General features: G+C 34.8%; 1 protein-coding gene and 1 long non-coding RNA gene across 3 annotated transcripts in view; one reads left to right on the forward strand and one right to left on the reverse strand.

Annotated features, from left to right (window-relative positions):
- Window positions 1-257: 257 nt before the first annotated feature.
- Window positions 258-22958, reverse strand: part of LOC149419264 (cytochrome P450 9e2-like) — an 82304-nt gene continuing 59603 nt past the window's right edge. Inside the window, exons 1-9 of one of the 2 annotated variants that reach the window (XM_089638190.1) lie at window positions 22196-22346; window positions 17139-17359; window positions 16587-16747; window positions 16030-16164; window positions 15690-15895; window positions 15159-15393; window positions 5399-5620; window positions 1280-1546; window positions 258-885 (exon numbers count right to left, since the gene is read on the reverse strand). In XM_089638190.1, coding sequence (XP_089494316.1) covers window positions 719-885; window positions 1280-1546; window positions 5399-5620; window positions 15159-15393; window positions 15690-15895; window positions 16030-16164; window positions 16587-16747; window positions 17139-17356 — 1611 coding nt within the window. In that variant the 5' untranslated portion in view covers window positions 17357-17359; window positions 22196-22346 and the 3' untranslated portion in view covers window positions 258-718. Of the gene's footprint in view, window positions 886-1279; window positions 1547-5398; window positions 5621-15158; window positions 15394-15689; window positions 15896-16029; window positions 16165-16586; window positions 16748-17138; window positions 17360-22195; window positions 22347-22958 lie in introns of those variants that run through there. The other variant, XM_089638191.1, reaches the window with a different exon arrangement.
- LOC149419265 (uncharacterized) lies at window positions 7021-11474 on the forward strand. The gene is made up of 3 exons (XR_016302895.1): window positions 7021-7284; window positions 8554-8639; window positions 8965-11474. It is a non-coding gene; the product is annotated as an uncharacterized LOC149419265 (long non-coding RNA).

Consider the following 22958-nt stretch of genomic DNA (forward strand, 5'->3'; position numbering starts at 1 on the left):
CACTCTTTTATTTTATAAAAAAAACTTTACCCCGGATACCCTGTTAATGATTACTGGTTTAAATTCGTATACATTTCATTTCAAGTAATATAATATAATTGTATTAGATAATTCATTATTGTATTTTATTTACATCATTACCACAATGTACTTGATCTAAGACTTAATAAATAATTAATAATAATACTTTTTGTTATTATTTCAGTTAAGTGAAACAACTGTAATATATAACATGATGTAATAACAGAACTTGAATAGAACCTATAATTAACTCTGAAATTTGATGAATTGTTCAAATTACGCAAAACAACTGGCCCTTATTCTTAATAAATAATATATGTAGTAAGAATTTTATTATTATGTATTAACAAAATGGTTTTTATAAATCAAGATTTTAAGAACGCATCTCAAATTGGATTTAATCATTAACAGCCTCACTAAAAAAGGCAGTGTAAATATTACGCAGCGTGTAAGGTCAGAACAGTGAAGAACTTGACTTTCTACCATGGCATAGTTTGGTTACAACGGTCTTAAACCAGGCTCAAGGCCGGCTTTACCACAACAATGATGAACGGGCGTGAAAGAATCTTATTAGTAAGACGGTAATCAAAGGTAATAATAATTAGTATTTTCGTAGAGAGAAGGATATCAATACAATTACAATTCACATATAATTACAATTTATTGTTTATTTATTTAACATCGTAAAACACATAAATCAAACCCTAAGCTTAAGTCCAAGCCAGAAACCGTTTTTCGGTTTCATTGCAACAGTTGTATTGCTTATTACTAGCGGTATTTCAGTTTTGGGAGTTACACAGAATTCAAAACTGAGCATAAGATAAAATATAATCGCCTTCACTTCCATGAGAGCGAAACGGGAACCTGAAAAAATATATATTTACATTTTAAAAATCGTCCACATCACAACTCTGACACTATAATACAGAATTATATTATTTTCTCTATTTAAATTGAAATAATAAGAGATGCATTAATTATTTATGTTTACTGTTTTTTATGGTTTACATTGTACTAAATTGTTTCCCATTATGTTTGGAAAGAAACAAACAAGGGTTGTTAATATTTCCAATGTCGAATGGGCAAGTGTCAGGGATATTTATTCCCCATGCGGTGACGTACCAGTAGATAATGTGAGATGTTTTCTATCACCCAGCCTATATATCGGCATGCCGCACTCTGGGCAATAGTGTCATGTATACCGCACTGAAATTCGGGTGTGAGTTTCCAATGTTATTTAGTAACAATAATTATTTACCAATGCAATTCCGGGGACCAAGTCCAAATGGCAGAAATGTGTATGGCTTTATGGAATCTTTATTTTCATCGGAAAATCTTTCTGGGTCGAATTTTTCTGGATTGGGAAAGTACTCCGGGTCGTGGTGGATAGCGTAAATTGGAATCCATATTGAATCATTCTTTTGCAGCTTATACTCTTTCCCTGATTCTCTCACAGGTGGCAGGGTATACGGCTTCACACAGGCCCTGTCAGTGGCAACGGCTGGTGGCCAGAGACGTAATGTTTCTAGAATAAATAAAATAAAAACAGTAAATAGAAATACAGTGAAATTCACTTAAGAAGTTCCTACTTAAGAAGTTTTCATGCTTAAAAGGTTTTTTTTCTGGTCCCTTGCGAAAATTCTTAAGAGACTTTTACTGTAGCAAAAAAACTTCCTCACATGCTTTTTTTATTCCGCCCGCTCTGAAAATTTGTGCTGGTTTTGAAACATTCATGAAAAAGTTCTTAAGTAAATTAAAAATAAATATAATATTAATATTTTTCGCTAAATATCAATAGAATGTCTATAATTATTTTGATTTTTAGCATAAAAGGTATATTCTTTTTACATTTAAGGTGTTCCAAACATTTTTTTGTTTCTGTCTCCAGATTTTCGAAAAATTCCAGGGAGGGTTTTATAACTCCACGACTTAAGTAGTAGGTACTACCAACAGAGCCCGTACATATTGTGGAGATTGATGTCTTCAGAATTGGACGACTTCATTTGATTTATGAAAATTAATGTTTTATAATCATTCAAGAAGAAGATAATACTAATAAACCTAAACGAAACCTGAAACGGGAAAATAAAACAAGGTAACTACGATAAAAGGTATCTCAACCGGGAATGGAACCCAGGATCTCTGTCTAACCAAGGTAACTGTCTCAACCGGGAATGGAACCCAGGATCTCTGTGTAACCAAGGTAACTGTCTCAACCGGGAATGGAACCCAGGATCTCTGTCTAACCAAGGTAACTGTCTCAACCGGGAATGGAACCCAGGATCTCTGTCAAACCAAGGTAACTGTCTCAACCGGGAATGGAACCCAGGATCTCTGTCTAACCAAGGTAACTGTCTCAACCGGGAATGGAACCCAGGATCTCTGTCAAACCAAGGTAACTGTCTCAACCGGGAATGGAACCCAGGATCTCTGTCAAACCAAGGTAACTGTCTCAACCGGGAATGGAACCCAGGATCTCTGTCTAACCAAGGTAACTGTCTCAACCGGGAATGGAACCCAGGATCTCTGTCTAACCAAGGTAACTGTCTCAACCGGGAATGGAACCCAGGATCTCTGTCTAACCAAGGTAACTGTCTCAACCGGGAATGGAACCCAGGATCTCTGTCTAACCAAGGTAACTGTCTCAACCGGGAATGGAACCCAGGATCTCTGTCTAACCAAGGTAACTGTCTCAACCGGGAATGGAACCCAGGATCTCTGTCTAACCAAGGTAACTGTCTCAAACGGGAATGGAACCCAGGATCTCTGTCTAACCAAGGTAACTGTCTCAACCGGGAATGGAACCCAGGAACTCTGTCAAACCAAGGTAACTGTCTCAACCGGGAATGGAACCCAGGATCTCTGTCTAACCAAGGTTACTGTCTCAACCGGGAATGGAACCCAGGATCTCTGTCTAACCAAGGTAACTGTCTCAACCGGGAATGGAACCCAGGATCTCTGTCTAACCAAGGTAACTGTCTCAACCGGGAATGGAACCCAGGATCTCTGTCTAAGCAAGGTAACTGTCTCAACCGGGAATGGAACCCAGGATCTCTGTCTAACCAAGGTAACTGTCTCAACCGGGAATGGAACCCAGGATCTCTGTCTAACCAAGGTAACTGTCTCAACCGGGAATGGAACCCAGGATCTCTGTCTAACCAAGGTTACTGTCTCAACCGGGAATGGAACCCAGGATCTCTGTCTAACCAAGGTAACTGTCTCAACCGGGAATGGAACCCAGGATCTCTGTCTAACCAAGGTAACTGTCTCAACCGGGAATGGAACCCAGGATCTCTGTCAAACCAAGGTAACTGTCTCAACCGGGAATGGAACCCAGGATCTCTGTCTAACCAAGGTTACTGTCTCAACCGGGAATGGAACCCAGGATCTCTGTCTAACCAAGGTAACTGTCTCAACCGGGAATGGAACCCAGGATCTCTGTCTAACCAAGGTAACTGTCTCAACCGGGAATGGAACCCAGGATCTCTGTCTAACCAAGGTAACTGTCTCAACCGGGAATGGAACCCAGGATCTCTGTCTAAGCAAGGTAACTGTCTCAAACGGGAATGGAACCCAGGATCTCTGTCTAACCAAGGTAACTGTCTCAACCGGGAATGGAACCCAGGATCTCTGTCTAACCAAGGTAACTGTCTCAACCGGGAATGGAACCCAGGATCTCTGTCTAACCAAGGTAACTGTCTCAACCGGGAATGGAACCCAGGATCTCTGTCTAACCAAGGTAACTGTCTCAACCGGGAATGGAACCCAGGATCTCTGTCTAACCAAGGTAACTGTCTCAACCGGGAATGGAACCCAGGATCTCTGTCTAACCAAGGTAACTGTCTCAAACGGGAATGGAACCCAGGATCTCTGTCTAACCAAGGTTACTGTCTCAACCGGGAATGGAACCCAGGATCTCTGTCTAACCAAGGTAACTGTCTCAAACGGGAATGGAACCCAGGATCTCTGTCTAAACAAGGTAACTGTCTCAAACGGGAATGGAACCCAGGATCTCTGTCTAACCAAGGTTACTGTCTCAAACGGGAATGCAACCCAGGATCTCTGTCTAACCAAGAATACGCCTCAACCGACTCATTGGGGCCATTGGGGATCTAACAATTTGTAGTAATATTTTTATGTAATGGGTTAAAATCCACTGCTAGTGGATTATTGTATTTTCTCAGTTAAGTTGATAAGTTTGGTAAGTACGCAGTCATTTTCTCCTTACTTATTTGTCGACTCAACCGACAATTAAAATATTATTTGATACACACATACAAATATTTGTATCTGTTTCAAAAATATTTATTTTTTAGTGAAGGAAAAAAGGAATTTAACCATCGGTGTAACAACTTATTTGTTTTTTTCAAAATTATGTTTTTGTAAATTGTATCGTCTTACCAGACAATGTGTTTATATATTTACTGATAAAAATAGTACATCATCTCATTGATGTTTGTAATTAGTCAATGACGTCATCTATCATAAGTTGTTTCCCCAGAAATTTAGAGAAATGATTTTTTTTATTGTGCCGCCATATCTTTGTTACAAGTCATTTGTAAGATTTAATAACTATGCAGAGGCAGCTTCATACTTTAAAATTGATTCACTGAGTGTACGGAGGTATCATAAGGATGCACTATTCCTGTATAAAGTAGTTAACAATAATAAAGCAAAGCCCAGAGTTGCTAAACAAGATTCCATTCAATGTACCTGCGCGTTCAACACGCTCTTGTGTCCTGAAATTAAATCAAAGCAAAATGAACTCTAAACAGAATTCTCGCCTGAACAGACTATGCAATAATTACAATAGCGTATTATCAAAGGTTGATATTTTCAGTTGCGAACTTACCAAATACAAGAGGTCCGTAAAAGAATATTTCTCTGATGGTTTGTGAATAATATTTATGTCTCCATTGTTAATATCTCTATTATGATTTGATTTATATCTAAAACCTCTCTCCATGGCCATAAATGTGTTGTTTTCCAAATTTTTCGTTTTATATAATCTTTTGTTTTGTATAAATTTTTTAATTCATTTTCCTTTATCACAAATTTAAATAACTTATTCCATATTGTGCTGTCTCAGTTAAAATCACAAGGAGGAAATCCATAATTGGTTTTATTTTACTATATAATACTTATGTACAAACTGATTAAATGTAAACTGTCGATTTCCAGAAAATGAATAAATAAATAAATATCCATAGGGATAAGTCAGCGCTCAATGGGTTGGGTTGGAAGATGTGAATTTTTTTGGCATTATGGAGTGGGAAAATTTACATAAATATTTGCATTGTACTTCGTTGCAACGGTGAGCAAGCGCTTTACCGCATCGCCACACACCACAATAATATTTTTTACAATTATTTAGTACCTGATATCACCATGTCCATGTAATTCAGTTTTTGAAGATCATTGTAGGTCAATTTTCCTGTCAGGCCGGCTTTGACCTCATCAATTTCAGCTTGAACTCGAAGTTGAATGTCAGGATTTGCAGCCATTTCGTGAGCAAAGAAACATAGCAATTGTGAAGATGTGTCGAATCCTGCCACAAAGAACAGTAGCGCTTGCGCAGTCAGATCGTCATCTGTCCATTCTGAAAAAATAAATTAATGTTCAATTTATACAGAAGATAATATCAACCCTCAATGAAATATGAAATAGATTAATATGCTTACAGAAAATAAAAAGATAACTATTATTATTTTTTAATGATAAACTAATGTTTATAAGACAAGGTTTTATGCATAGCATAAAGGAAAACAAATAATTAAATGCAATAATTAGTCGCCTGAAATGTAAACACAAATTGAAAATGTCTCCCGAGTAAAAATAAATTCCGCAAACGGGAATTTATCCAACGGAAAAAATAAAATTGGTTGTTTACAAGTGGAAAAAATATAATAAGCAGTAATTGTTGATTGAGGTACTAGTACATATTGAATCATTTGGCGGGTTGGAAATAAGCCGGTATAGCTCAGTGGTTTCAGAACCGACCGGACATCAGAAGGCACGGGTTCAATTCCCGTTGTCGGCATTTATTTTCACTCGGGAGATATTTTCAATTTGTATTGATATTTCAGGCGAATAATTATTGCTTACAATTATTTGTTATTTAAAAAGGTAACTAGGTCCTCACTGGGACTCAAACCCAAAACCTCCGTCTTACTGGGATAAGTGCCTTCACTAATTGAAACATTTGGTTATTTTTATCAATTTCATTATTCACTTTTGAAGTTATTATCATCAATTATTTGTAAGACTAAAGGATCTCGGTTCGAGTCCCAATTGCGACTGTTACCTTTTCTGTATATTTCATATTTCATTGAGAGCTGTTGATATTATCTTCTTTGTTTTAATAAACGGGTAAGAAGGCATCCATACAATACTAAATAAGCCAAATATGAAAATTCACAAAGAAAATCAAACATTTATAAAAAATAATCTTGTACTTGTAATATCGTCGTTGCGCTTGCAAAAACGGCTGTGTGCCAGAGTTCAGCAAAAAATATAGGAATCAGACCCGATCTAGGAATATAAGTACAACTGTTAATACAATCTTGTTCCGCCCAGCCTCTGTGCCACACGACTAAATTTTACAGAGGAAGCAAAAAGTATAGGAATCAGACCCGATCTAGGAATATAAGTACAACTGTTAAGGCGACACAATACCCTGATAACGGGGATTTGCCCCGACGCTCACATTTTAATTATTTCTGATGAGCTTATTACTAAATTCTTAAATGTTTCTAGAGGGATTCGAAGGGATGCAAGTTATTTATATTTAAGATTAATAAAAACAGGACCTTACAATTAAATATATTATGTAAAACGATAAGTACATTTTATTAAATGTAAAATGTTGTAAGATAAGCGGCAAGTACCAGATTTTATTTTTCTAGACGATGAATTAGTAACTTCCCGACGACTCCCTCACAAAAGATTAGAGATTTTATTAATGTATTCATAAGAATTAATTAAAATAAAAACACTCGCGAAAATCCAATTTCTGGCCAGATACACGAAAAACGACCGCCAGTACTTCAAAACTCTCTATTGTGCGTAGTATATTTGTGTGCGGGTTGACAAGGAGTTACTACGTATTGATTCAGACGCCGCGAAAGTTCCGGCCTGTAAGGTCGTGTCACCCGGCCGGTCGCTCCGGTCATTTCTTTTACGTATTTTTTTATTTAATCAAACAATTACTTTGCAATCTATTAGTGAAATTTTCTGTTTTTTATAATTTAACTTCTTCCTCAAGTGAGTAAAGGTTTTTTATATAAATAATAAATATAAATATAAATAATAACCAATACAAAAGAATACATTGTTAAATGCGTAAATGTGTAGGCACTTGAGAAAAAAGATGACACTAAAGTATTGACGTTATGTTATTATGTATCATTTCTAGCCCAAGTAGACTTTTTTACTATTAATCTTTTTTTTCACGCGACGCGGCTGTCTGTCCGGTTGTCACAACCAGCGGCACAGAATGTTATAGAGTGCCCCTTCACTAGAATCGTTTTCCTAGTTTTATTTATTTACGCCCTACTGGGCTTTTACATTAATTTCTAATTATACAGTCATGTTAGTTGTAACAATGGAATATCTAATAAATTATGGTAAAATAAAAGGAGTTTTTTTACTAAGGAGTGGTATTCTCTTATATTTCAATAAAGTGTTTGTGAAGAGTTCGTTTCATTACTAATACTCCAGGGCAATTACCGATTCGCGATCGTAATTATTCCGGTAGTCCCAATTTTTTTATATGTTTTATAAACTGGTCCCCTGATGTAAAATCTGAGTTTCCGACCTTGGCACACCTGTGCTCGCGCCGCCATTTTGAAAAAAACCGGCCGAAATCGCTCCAAAATCTAGTTTTTCCAAAATATCTCATTCCCAATGCAAATTTCGGCTAAATTAGCTAAACAATTAAAGTAGAACATAAAATTACTTACTACTTTTGTGTAAACAATTTTCTTCAATCTCTAATAGGTACCGAGGTAGAAAGTCGTAAAGGTGCGTATATTTTTGAAAAAAACAAGTTTTTTGCGCGACTAGCTTTTGTTTTTTGTAAATATCTCGTTTCCAGTACAATTTTGTGAAAAAATTATTGATACTAATTTTGTAGAAAATAAAATTTCATAAAATAAATAGGTATTTAATTTATGTGTTTTAACTCTAATATGTATCCAAGCTCTTATCCACCAAAACCAGTTAAATTACACAACAACAAATTTTTGAAATTCGAAAGTTTTTTTTCCATAAAACAAAAACTCTACATCGAAAGTTTTTCTCCATACAGACAATTAGACATATGTCACCTATAAAGTACCTAAAGTCATTCGAATATTAAAAAGAGTCATTAATCTTTTAAGTTTAGATTGTTAGATCATTTGTTGTAGATAGAATTGTGCAATTATCTCCCCAAGTTACTGCACTTACTTACGTTGAAATGATTTTCAAAGTTAAGGTAAAATTGAACCAATTTATAATAAATCTCTTGGCTAATATATACTTACGTTTCAGTTAAATATGGGAAAACAGAAGACAAAAGAAGTTTTATCCCGAACAAAATTACGGCACCAAGGAAAATGTTTAACGGAATGGAGAAGGTACTACATACACACATAAAAATAGATCTTTGGGATACGTTTTTTACAGAACATAATTGTACAATGTCAGCTTAAATAATTTTATATATGTAGATATATACATATATACGCAGTCGATAAACTTCTGAGCATATTGAATTTGGAATATAAGAAGTAAATTAATTTTGATTTCCGGTGACATATTTTTATTTTTACCGAAATGCATTTTTTACACCAAATAAGCTCAGGAATTGTTAGTGAAAGTTTGTCGGGCATGTCTTAATACATCTCTAAATAATTAGGGAATAGAGACAGTATAAATAATTAACAATATTTCTCATTTTAGGAAAAATTCCGCAAGACTTCATCCAGATAATATTGCAAATAATAAAGAAAATACGAGTATTGTGTTAAACACTATACCGACACTCAACATGGTAATTTTTTCACAATTTCTGTAAATATAAAGTAAATAATATTAATTTTATATGATTAAATAAGCGCTCTAAAAAAATTAACAAAAACTGACATTATTTTTCAGTACGGACCAGAGATGAATGAACCTGAAAAGTTTTCACTATTTGCTGGCTCTAGTTCTTATGACACTAACGTGCATGCCGTTTCCAGCCCCTTATAGCTAGGTCTGACGCAGGCATGACGATTGTTGTCAACTGATATGTTCTCACAACAATAATTGTTGAAGAAAAATAAAATTAAGGAATGAAATTTAAAACACTTTACCTCTGTTTCAATTTTTGGCCTGGTTTTGGTGGATTAGAGCTTGGATACGTATTAGAATTAAAACACATAAATTATATACCTATTTATTTTATAAAATTTTATTTTCTACAAAATTAATATCAATAATTTTTACACAAAATTGTACTGGAAACGAGATATTTACAAAAAATCAAAGCTAGTCGCGCAAAAAACTTGTTTTTTTCAAAAATATACGCACCTTTACGACTTTCTACCTCGGTACCTATTAGAGATTGAAGAAAATTGTTTTCACAAAAGTTGTAGGTAATTTTATGTTTTACTTTAATTATCTAGCTAATTTAGCCAAAATTTGCATTGAGAATGAGATATTTTGGAAAAACTAGATTTTGGCGCGATTACAGCCGGTTTTTTTTAAATGGTGGCGCGAGCACAGGTGCGCCATGGTCGGAAATTCAGATTATACATCATGGGATCAGTTTATAAAACATATAAAAAAATTGGGACTACCGGAATAATTACGATCGCAACCCCCTTTTTGGCGCTATGTGTACTGGCCTATAATACGGAATCCCCAAATATATCGACAACATTCTCACATTTATAACCCAGATAACATGTAGGTACGTTTATCATCAACAAATCAATACAAAAACCGACCAATATCATATAACAACAAAGGCAAAGGCATATGGCAACAAAGAAAAAAAGAACAGGTATCCGCTAGTAAGCAGGGTGAAAAAAATCAAAGGCAGAATAAAGAACACAGAAAAAATGTGCAATTAATGCTTGCTTCTAGACTCAGCAATATACCACCTCTATCTATATTACAGCAGGTAATTTATACACTTGTATATACCCGTCTATACGTACTTATACGCTCGGGTGTATAATTCCAAAATTTGATTGAAAAGTGAATTAACATAATGTTTCTAATATTGTTTTTATTTAATCACGAAAATACTTAATATATCAATAATCCGATGCCGAAAGGACCGATTTCACCGGAGAAAAATTCTGAGCAAGTAATAACTGATTTAAACATATAATTTTATTATGAACGTATTGAAGTCGTAAAAAATTTTCAAATACATATTTCCCATACATATTGTTTTCAATTATATATCCGTAATAGAAATTTTAAACCGTTAAATATTTATGTTATAAACAGAAAGCCTACCTCAAACATTAACGAATTCTTAATGTATCATGAATCTATTTTAAATAACTGTACAGATGATACCCTTATCTTTGGTGATTTCAACATTGACATTCTTCAAAAAAATAATACATCTCTTAAATACATCAACACGCTAGACTCATACAACTGTTTCATATGTAACACATCCTATCCTACACGAGTAACAGATACCTCTACTTCTCTAATAGACCATATCATCTCAAACAGACAAAATATTTCCTCAACTACTGCAAATATAGATGCCTACCTAAGTGATCATAACATTTTGATATTAGATTACCAAAACAGCTTGAAACATCACACTAATAATAGAATACATTCTTTTTCAAACAACACCAAAACCGATAAAAACATGTTAAAAACATATGTAGAATCCCACAACTTTCCACACGAAACCACCAGTAATGCCAATGAAATCTGTAATAATTTTAATGAATACATCAAAACAGCAATAAAATCATCCCAACATAAATCTGAGTTACGCATAGGAGACCAACGGAGGGGTAATACTCCATGGTTTGATGCAAAATTAAATGCACTTATCAAACAGCGCAACAATGCGTTTAAAATCTGGAAAAAAAATCAGTAAAGTGATATATTCACAGCACTGAGAAATAAAACAAGAAATCAAGTTACCAACTATAGAAGATATGCTAAAACCAAATACTACACGACTATATTTAAAGAAAACCTGCGTAATCCGCGACAGACATGGAAAATAATAAATGCAATTCTAACAAATAGCTCGACACCCCAGAAAGATGAAATTGAATGTCTTCTCATTAAGAATGAAGAAATAACATGCCCAACACAGATAGCTTCAACTTTTAACAACTTCTTTATATCAGTTGGGGAAAACTTAGCAGCTACAATTGCATCATATCCAGATGATTCTATCACTATAAACACGGATCAAAAAGCAATCCAGTCCTTATACATGGCCAAAACAAATAAAACAGAAGTTCTCAGTATCATCTCTCAACTAAAGTCTAATGCATCTCCAGGTTTAGATGGAATTACACCAGTGTACCTGAACTTTTGCAAAGATATATTAGCTGACCACCTTGTTTTTCTTATTAATCAATCCCTGAATAGTGGAATCTTCCCAGATCAACTAAAGATAGCAAAAATAATTCCGATTTACAAAGATGATTGCAAAAAAATCCTTCTAATTACCGTCCTATATCCATCCTCTTTGTCGTCTCTAAAGTTTTTGAAAAGGTTATTAAGCTTAGGCTCACTAAATATCTCCTATCAAACAATTTACTCGCATCCCAACAGTATGGATTCAGAAACCAATCTAACACAAAATGTGCTGCCTTCGATTTTGTATACGCCCTCCAAAAGCATATAGACCAGGGTAAGCATGCTGCAGGCTTATTTATAGATTTAAAAAAGGCTTTCGATACGGTTGACCATGGGATACTACTAAAGAAGCTAGAACACCTAGGCATAGTAGGCACTCCCCTGAAATTACTGTGTAGCTACCTCTCTAACCGACACTGTCAGACCTTTGTTGGAAAGGGGACAAGCAGCATGGGAACGATAAAATGTGGCGTGCCTCAGGGCTCCGTACTTGGACCATTACTATTTTTAATATATATATAAATGATATTGCTAAATGGGGACTTAAGGGTACAATACAACTCTATGCAGATGATACAGTGATTCTTTATCACAATAATGATTTAAACGAACTTGAAAAGGAAATGGAAAGTGATGTAGCTTGCCTGGCAAACTGGCTGCGATTAAACAAACTTAGCCTAAAGATAAAAAAAACACATTACATACTGTTTGCAAATAAAAAAATGTATGTCTTAATATAAGTCTTGATAATAACCGCCTTGAAAGGGCTGATGTTACAAAATATCTTGGCCTTTTCATTGATTCACAACTCACATGGAATCACCAATTTAAACATGTTCTATCCAAAATTACTCATATAACTGGTGTTTTATATAGACTTCGCGGGTTACTTCCTCCCTCTCTATTAAAATCGATTTACCATGCTATGATTCACTCACATCTAATATATCTCGCCGGAATCTGGGGATTTGCTACAAAAAAAAAATGATTTCAGAAGTCCAAGTCGTCCAAAATAGAGCCCTGCGAAATATTTTCAGTTTACCTTGGGACACACATGTCAAAGACATCTACAGAAACACCCAAATACTTCATTTTAATACCATTCCCACTTTTGAAATAACGAAAACTATATTAAAAGTAATTCAACACTCGGCACATTCCAACACTACACTCTATTACAATTACGACGTACACCAACACAACACAAGAAATCACAACAAACTACATATACCAAAAATCAAATCAACAAAATATGGACTAAGATCCCTGGAATACATAGCTCACACAAAATATAATCAACTACCCAACGAGATCAAATGTGCAAGTCAATGTAAAAAGACCCAAACTAACATGCTCAAACTTCATCTTATTAATGACTATCTGAAATAATAATGTTGTGTATGTCCCATCATATGTCCATTTAATACATACAGCTATATGTTTCATGTAATGCGTATCATTCCCGCAATGAGTTTATTAACTCCTGGGAGTACAATGCTTTATATAATATACTATATTCTGTATTGTATACTTTTAATAAAAAAAATTAAAAAAAAAAAAAAAAATTGACGTAAATAAAGTAAAAGTTTTGTTTACACAGGAAGAGAAGAAACCCGTTATTCTGGAAGGAAGGAAAATAGAAGACATATTTTTTCTTTAACTGTATTAAATAGAATTTCGCAGCACGACTCTTTTTATGATTGTAATTATCTAACTTAGAGATAGTTGAGCGTATACTTCGAGATGACAAGTTCTGGGAAGAAAAAATGCTTATTAAATTAACTAATTTTTAAATGGATTGCATTCTTGTCGAGCTTATCGATCCTGGAGTCACAAGGTCTATGAATGTTCGTGATCCTCCACATATCTTAGATATTGTATGTAAAGAACGTCAATTTGGAAATCGTCGTTTAGATTTCGACGAAATGCTATTTATTGAATAATTATTTTAGTTTTTTATATAAAATTATTTTTACTATTTCTAACTTATATTATAATAAATGATGGCCTTTATACAAAAAAAGTTGCATCTTATGCTTTTTACATTACATAATTATTTGTTTTATGTAACTTTTTGTAAACGATAATAATAAATATTGAAAATGACTGATATTTTATTTATCTTGTCAATATATTCAGATATAATTATGATCAGATATTATGAAAATGATTCGTGATTGAATACCGTATTGCTTTGACATCTGTCAATGAAGAACACGTCGGTTACGAGTCATAAGTTACTGCCTACCGTCTAGCAGTATGGTTACAGAAATCTGATAAGAATCATAAAATCATGAGCTCCTTCTGCAATAGGTAACGTTTCTATCGAAATTTGCCTAAAACATGCACATTCAACTTAATATTACTATTCACATAGTTTGAAAGACGCCCATTATTAAGCATTTCATGTTCAAACCTTACTCATGGGTACCATCTAGTGGATTTCATCGCTGCTCTGACTTCGAACAGTTCGTGGTGTCGGGTCTTCCCCATTGCAACGTACTTCATTCCTCTGAACCCCGAAATATTATAATATTTAATTCGAGCGGAGCGCGTGTGAAACTAATTTGCTCCGCCCACTTAAATCGCGTTCACGCCCATAACTGATATTTTTTTAGGATCTTATTTCGTCTTAATACAATCTTTTACCGCCCAGCCTCTGTGCCCCACGACTAAATATTACAGAGGAAGCAAAACATATAGGAATCAGACCAGATCTAGGAATATAAGTACAACTGTTAATACAATCTATGTGCATAAGTATAAACTCATTCAAATGTTGTTTGTTGGCGCATCTGAATACAAAACTGGGAAGTTTTTTGCTTCCTCTAAAATTTAGTAACTCACATAGTCGGTTTTACAAGCGCAACAACGATGTGCTCCTGCTTCTAATGCATGGTTTCTAAAAGTAAGGTGCTGTTATGTCTAGGTATTTGAATGTGAAGACTTTGTTTCAAGTTTCAAAACCAGCACAGCCCAAAAATATATCATATAAACTGAATGAACCTTACAAAATAACTGCCACAAGGAATGAACAACCCATGAGTATGGAAGAAAAACTGCCACAAGGAAAGAACAACCCATGAATATGAAAGAATAACTGCCACAAAGAATGAACAACCCATGAATATGGAAGAATAACTGCCACAAAGAATGAACAAACCATGAATATGAAATAATAACTGCCACGAAGAATGAACAACCCATGAATATATAAGAATAACTGCCACAAGGAATGAAAACCCATGAATATGAAATAATAACTACCACAAGGAATGAAAAACCCATGAATATGGAAGAATGCCGAAATAAATATGAAATTATCTCCAGAAATATTGATAGTCACCCAAACAATGATATTTTATATTACATACAATATTTGACATAAATGCACCCAGATCTCTTTGTTATGCTTTTTTTCTTCTTTTTGTCGTGTGGGACAGAGGTCGGGTGGTAAAATACAAAACACAGATATCCAAAACTGCAAGGCCACTTGGTGACAGAATGAAAATAAGAAATCTGTTTGAACTTATTACCTCTTTTGGAAAGTTCATGTCCGACATGAGCATCTTCAGCCGTTGAAAATCCTGCTACTTCCTTTTCTGTTTGAGGCTGAGCTTCAAGTTTCAGGGAGCCCTTCTTGGCTTCCATAAGGAGGTGGATCATGTCTTCCCTGATGATATTATTTTCTTCTCGGTTCTTCATTGACCCTTGTACCAATGTTCGGAAGAAATCGCTTACCTTATCGCTAATTAATGGTATTCTTAACAGCTGAAAATGAAAACATCAAAGCCAAAATCAATATCGAAATAATATTTTACAATTTTTAAAAGCACGACCACACACATTTGTTTGTCTTCTTCTTTTAAAAAGAGCAACGAACATTCCCGAGTTACGGTTAACCGGATGATATTTTAACTACTTCGCACCCAGTATCTTCGTGCTACTGCAGGGGAAGAGGGGACTGCAGGCAAGTGTTCCAAACTTTTACGAAGCTTTCCATTCTATCGGTGTGCATAAATATATTTAAATGATGTGGCTGTAAATATTTTGAAATGATTATTTACCTTCATAAATTTTGGAGAAATACTATATGCAATGAATTTTAAAAGTTGAAGAATGTTAAAATTGCTGAACTTTTTGCCCATTTCATAGAATTCATTTTCTTTGTCTTGTAAAGAGTTCACCTTCAATCCAAATGCACAAGATGCAATTACATCATTTGTATACCTCGAAAATGTGTCCTTCATCTCTATTTCAACCATGCCTTTTTCTGGATGAAAACAATAAAATATTATTTTAATAAAAACAGGATGACAAATCAAGTGGTAGTCAAGTTCTCCTTTTATCTCTGTGTCTATTTAATGATGTTTATGATGATAAGTGGCGAGGTTATGTTAGAATTACCTGACTCCTGGCACTGTTTGGTATAATAGTTAGTCATTCCCTCGGCGCATTCTACCACAAATTGAAACATAGTTCTCATCTTTGATCCCGTAAAAGCTGGGCTAAGAGTTGCTCGCATGTCCCTCCATTTTTGCCCTAAAAATACACCATTTTATTAGAAACAGCACCATTTTTTATAAGGTAAACATATAGTTTTCAAAAGAAAAAACATTTTTAACAACTGGTTATGAATAACAATATGTACATAGAAATGCATATAAAATAAAAACGAGAGAAAAAGAGAAATGGAAGGGTGATGTGAGACGCTCTTGATGTTAGTTTGTATAAAAGTGTATCAATGTTATGTATAAAGTATAATTCATGGTTTGTGGAGATGGTTCATTTTTCAGTGAGACAGCAATGCCATACTCCGTGATACTGGGTTCTAGAGTGTACTACTTTGAAGTTCAATATCGCATAACATTGCAAAGACAGACAGAACCTTGTTGTTCCAAGTGCTCGATTGATGAAATTACCGTCTTGTTATAATATTGGTGCAAATTTCCTTACTTACTTACCTCTCAAAGCAAATAAATGTCTTGTAAATATAGAGTCATCGGTCTCCATCAATTGTCTGTGGTCCTGGAAATGGTCAAAATCCTTAATACAAATTTTCTTGATCAGCTCAATGTCCTTAATCATGACAATACCTTTCATGAACTCATAATAGCCAACAAATCTGAAAATAAATAATAAATAGGTCTATATATATGAACCAAAAAATATTAAGTAGGTTTGTTTTATAGGAAAGGCTATGATAACATTGACAATTGAAGATTTTTTTTATCATTTTCACCCAAATTAAGACAATGATTTATTTATTCTGAGGTATTATCCCGTTTTGCATTTCCTCCTCCTTTAGCCAATGTTTCAGACAGCCTGTCAACATCCATCATCAGGGCAGATAGCAGGTGACATAACAATAATTCTTTATGACGTCAGAATCTCAAATCATATCCATAACTGACCTTACTTTGAGCAGACACCCTCACAATACGCTTCAATCAGTTTATGTCTTCATGTTTGAAAAGCAGAAGAAAACTTTATTATAGAGTAATATAAATACTTACTTTTCTCCCGGGAAAGCGTTGTATATCCGGCTCAAAGCTGTGGTGAAATGCTCCCTGCCTGTTATAATCCCGAACATATTCCCGATTAAGGGGACGGGCGGCTTGATGCTTTTGACTCCCCGCCTGGCAAACCCTTTATAAAGGTGGTTGCTGTATAAAATGGCAGCCCCTATCACACTCACAAAGAAGATTATGAAGTCCCAATATGTGATCTCCATTTTCTGAAAAATAAAATATTCAAAATAATAATGTGAACACACGAGAGTTCCAACTGTTCCTAACTGTCCAGGGCCAGTAGAATTGAGTGGAACTGTGGCATCTCCAATTGGGGTATATTGTAAGGCTTAGGGGAGTGCGGAGGGTAAGAAGATGAGGCAAATGAAGGTTGAAAAGAGCTTGGAAATTCATATGCCATTTTTGTTACAGTCCTCCTCAATTCGCATATCTGTTCCGAGGCGGACTGTAGATACTCGTAGTTGTGTTGGTGTTGCATCATGATTTTCTCATCTTCCTGTTTGTCACCTATATTTTTTGAATTCCTCATCTTCGTGTTTGTTGACTGTTTGGTGTGTTGGTCTTACCTTATATTTTTTTAATGATTTCCTCATCTTCATGTTTACTCAGCCATTGAATGGTGGTTTACTCGATTTTGAATGGTCTTTCACCATAAAACAACCCGTCCTTAGAGTATCTACTACTCTGGAAAAGCTAGTGAGTTAGTGAATTGAATAGTTACCACATTTTGAAACACCTTACCATAGCTTTGAGCAAATTTTTAAATAATATTATTTTGGAAATGATTTTCACGGCCAAAGTATTATTATGATTTATTTTGGGGTGTTACGCCGTATTGCGCTACCGCCTTATTTTGACAACGTTTTGAACAGATTTACAGTGTCCATCATCAGGACAGATGTGTAATGCTAAAGGAGATTTTGCACAAAAACGGCGCTATAAAAATCATCCATATTATTTTATTTTATTTTAAAATAATTTGGACGATTTGTATAGAAAAGTAATATTGTCTTCCAGGAGTTTTTCTTGTCCCCGTAATGCCGCCTCAATGGTTTTCTTTATCTTTGCAATGACTGTTCGAGACTAGAATTTTCGTTGCTCATTTCTCCCAACCGCTCTACAGATAAGCGAAGTTCTTCTTCTGAATCTTTAACTCGCAACAGTGAAGTCTGAATTGATTTTCAAGCATCTTAACTTCACTGGAGAGGTTCCTCTTTTCTTTCTGCACACTAGTTAGTTATGCTTGCGTCTCTGACATGGTAAGTTGGTAGTTATGCATTATTTCTTTCAATGCATTTCCTTGGTTGAGGGAGAGACTTTCCAATACCATGTACTTTTTTATATTACTCTTCTAAAGATTATGAGAGATAGTTTTCTTTATATTTGTATAAGGTGATTTTGCACAAAAACGGAGCTATACAAATCATTAAAATATTATTATTATTATTATTAAGGAGGTAACGTAACTCGGCATAGTACGACAAACATAAATCACAATATTGCGGGCTTTGCGGCATCCCCGCAATTAGGGAATGCAATCCCAGTATACCGGGATCCCGAAATACCGAGATCCCGCAGAAATTTTGCGGGACTAATCTCGGTCGAAAATTTTGCGGGATCCCGCTGGACTGGCGGGATTACAGAGAAGCTTCTACAACTGCATCGACGTCCAGTTCTTCCACATCGGCTCATTGTGAACCTCAACCATCAACAAATAAAATCACTGACCATTTTTCAAGCGAAAACAATACCGTCAAAAAGAGGGTATCACGAATGGTGTCTAAAGATGGTTTACCATTCCGAGTTTTCTATACCTCGTCAGATTTGCGAGATCTTTTTAAAGCCGGGGGTTTTAACTTACCAACATCGACTAATTCAATCAAATTAATGGTTATGAATTACGTCAAGACACTAAAAATGATGGTTATTCAAGATCTTTTAAAGCTGAAAGAGAGCAACTACAGATTTACCCTCACTTACTCTGAATTACTTCGAGTCCGGTGGATTAAAAGGCACATACCTTCAATTCACTTACAATGCGCTAATGACTATTGTGCCAACCAGCGTGGAAGCTGAACGAGCTTTTTCAACCGCTGGCTACCTTGTGTCCAATATCAGAAGCCGTTTATCAGATGACACAATTAATACTTTAACTTTTTTACGAAGCTATTTCCAAAATAATGTTTAATTAAACTTATGAAGCACATTGTACAAGAATATTGTTTATCGTGTGAACGTTATTATTTAAATTTAAGTTTCAGTTCAATTTCAGTTTCAGTGCCGGCAATCCGGGCGTTTATTTTATTTTCATTTGTGTACATAGATTTCTTTTACCCACCTCACTAGACAAAGTCTGTTCCGAGGCGGGTATGTTATGTAAATGTATGTCTTATCTTATTCTTTGCCAATTTATGACTTAAACTCAAAGATATTAGAAGAACGAGATGTGCTATGCGCAGTTCGTACTGAGTGGAATTGTTTTGCCGAGTGTCGCCGGTTTTGTTCACCAATACTACTGCACACCTTCGCTTGCGCCAAGGTATCCGCACTAATACATAGAACAGATTTCTGTGCGTACACGTCCCGATACCGTTCAAAGTACCCTAATTAGGTAGTACTCCGGCTACGGTCCGGCGGCCAACATAGCATATCTCGTTCTTCTAATATCTTTGCTTAAACTTTACCTATGTCTAACTTAAGGTATACCTATTAATAAATCATTTAAAATTTCCCAAAGAACTTGTTTTATAAAGGTATAAATTTAAAAATCTAAAAGCAAGGTTGTTAGATCGAGGTATTAGGTCTTTATTATATGATTGATTAGATATCTAAGTCCACTCTGCTGGTTCCCGCAAATACCTGGATCCAGCGGGACTAAGATTGTTCAGTCCCGCAAATACCTGGATTGACATTTTCTTGCTGGATTGCATTCCCTACCCGCAATATTCAATGCTCGGATATGAACGCTTCGTGACGGGCTACGAGCGAGCAAAAGAACAACGACTACGCGTCGAGATACCACATCTTGAATACGCGCTCGTCTATTTATCGATCGATTCCTATATCTTGTTTCACCTGTCATCCAATCCCGAAACCATTATAATCAATCATTATAAATACACACTGATTCTACATCTATACTTTCATTCTCTCTGTCTACCAATACCCACACATTTTTTTAATTGATGTTGGGAGAAGACATAAATAGTTAAAAAAAAAAAATTATGTGCTTACTAATGATGTAACTGACTAAAATAAATAATTATTCATGTATTATTTTTTACATGATATATTAAATACACAACGAGCTAGTATTTTTTTACCTTGTATGTTTGTCCCTATTGACTTAAAAATTACCGAATCAGTTTCGCAGAAAATTTCAAAGTTTGTTCTTGTTAGTGTCAGGAGTGTTAGAGAGTGGTTTGAATGGTACAAAAAGTCGGGGACGTCCGAGGAAGACGCATTATCTCCGCTATGGAATGAGACACGGGAGTCGAATAAAATTCGATATATTGTAGTTATTTAGAATAATATTATTTCCACCTTAAAAATGAAAGAAAAAAGTTTTCAATAATCAGAAAAGTTTACTACAAACTATTCTGTTATGAATAAATTAAAATGTATTTTGAATGCTCAACAACTTTATGCAATTTCAACAGCTTTAGCAATTGCTTTTCTTATTTCAGACTAGCTGACGTGTACCCGGGCGATGCTGGGGGTTATCCTTAGGATATAGACATATGGAATTAAGGGCTTTTCTGTAGGCCTTTTTAAGGTATACAATTCTGTTGTACATTATTTTGATATAACTCATAAGGTTTAGCCAGCGTTAGCAATGTAAGCGCCCGAAAATATTTTTTTACGTTTTGATTACAAAACATCGACTTTTCTCTATTTTCTATAAATATAATATGAACGTTTTTTATATATACACATTTCAAAAGAAATTCTCTAAATGATAGTGAAAACCCTATCAAAATCCGTTGCGTAGTTTAGAAGAACTAAGCACACAAACAGGCAGACACGGATGTTGACTTTCTTTTATACTATTTTAATTTTGTATGGATGTAATTATATCATAACATTTTATTGATCATATAAATAAAAACAATCTCGATAAAACCGTGTATTATTTGTATAAATATTAATTTTAAGTATCCAGATAAGTATCGTGTCTTTACACAAAGGAATTCGCAATAAATTATAAATTTATCATAAAATTTACACCATTTTGATTGATTATTTTGATTACCATTCTAGAAGATTTTTGGATAAGCAGCTGAAAACGTTCAAACTGTGTTAATAATACTACCTACGCATTAGTTTCTAGACTGAAATAATTTTTGTTGAAATCGCAGGCGAAGTACACATATTACCTAATTGCTACTTGTATTAAATTGTAGAAAGTAGAAATACTTTCAGAAATCACGCTATTTGTTGTAAACAAAAAATAATCAAACCGAAATAATATCTTTGTTGATGATTGCGAGAAATTTTACACATTCGCAATAATGAACCTTTATTTACTGTGCAATGTGTGTTTTCATTAAATGATCATGTCGATGTCATGAAACTAGTGCCCAATCTTCTGAGTATATCCATTAATAATGCAATCGGCTGCAAAACGACTAACATCTCTCAATGCTCACACCTTGAAAAAACACAAACAAAGCGGAACGTTGTAAATATGATAATGTAATTATTCAACTTAAATGTCAGTCACAAATATTTGTGTATTATATAGCATATAACTCTATCATATCATATAGCTCTATGGTCACAGAAGAACTGATATTTTAGCTCCATTCCTAAAAGTTAATTTTAGCAAGCTAATAAAAACAACGAACACACTATAGATAAGTAGATACCTGTTTTCCTACTAAAATGTTTGTTTACGATTTCACCATACCTCTTTCAAACCGGTTCCCAGTACCCAATTTTGTACGTATTTTGAAACATGATGAATAACAGTCAACAGTACCTACCTATATAAATCTAAATATAGATTTATCTATGGATTAAGTATTTATGTAAGTACGTACCGGGTTGAAGTGATATCCCGAGAAAGTCTTTTTTTACAACTGCACTTTTAAAAATCGAACGAAATACAATTGAGTCACTTTACAGATCTGTTCGCTTCGGCGCTCGGCATATTATGGACATTCACGTAACCCAACTGACGCGTCCGATTTCGGATTCGCGATACGATACAGTAATTATACAGATTAAAATGATAAGTATAGTATCATGGAAAATGATATAAATAAGGTATCCGGGGGTAAAGGCACTACATTCGGGACGTAATTCTACATGATGGTATTTACTTATAAGTAAAAAAAACTAAAAATTTTAAGATAGTTTTCAAGGAAAAAACCTGAATGCAGGTAGGGTTGCCATCTCTAAAATTTGGCAACCAGGACAAGAGGCGTGAAAACCCCGGATTTTAGAGCCCATAACCCGGACATGTCAACAGGTTTTTTTAAATAGTCAGTGTAATAAAAACAGTTTAAAATGTCATAAATCACCTTTTTATTTATTTTGTCACGTAACGAATCGGACACAAATTAGTAAGCGGTGAGTTGTTACCATTGTCACTGTGCGCGCGCACCTGCCTCGCGCACGGCCAAGTTGGTAAAACTGCTCCACGCCACACTCGCCGGCATTCAAACCACCAACGCCACACTCACAATCTAGCTTTGGCCCTGCCTACATGTCCGTTCCGCTATCAACGAGGACGCCGTGTTTGCGCGCCTAAATAAACGGCCGCATTGTACAAGTATTTTCAAAGCCTGTACCTAATCGCTG

This window comes from Hesperophylax consimilis, chromosome 12 (assembly GCF_061612785.1).
Source record: "Hesperophylax consimilis isolate HC1 chromosome 12, BYU_Hcon_1.0, whole genome shotgun sequence".
Taxonomy (NCBI): domain Eukaryota; kingdom Metazoa; phylum Arthropoda; class Insecta; order Trichoptera; family Limnephilidae; genus Hesperophylax; species Hesperophylax consimilis.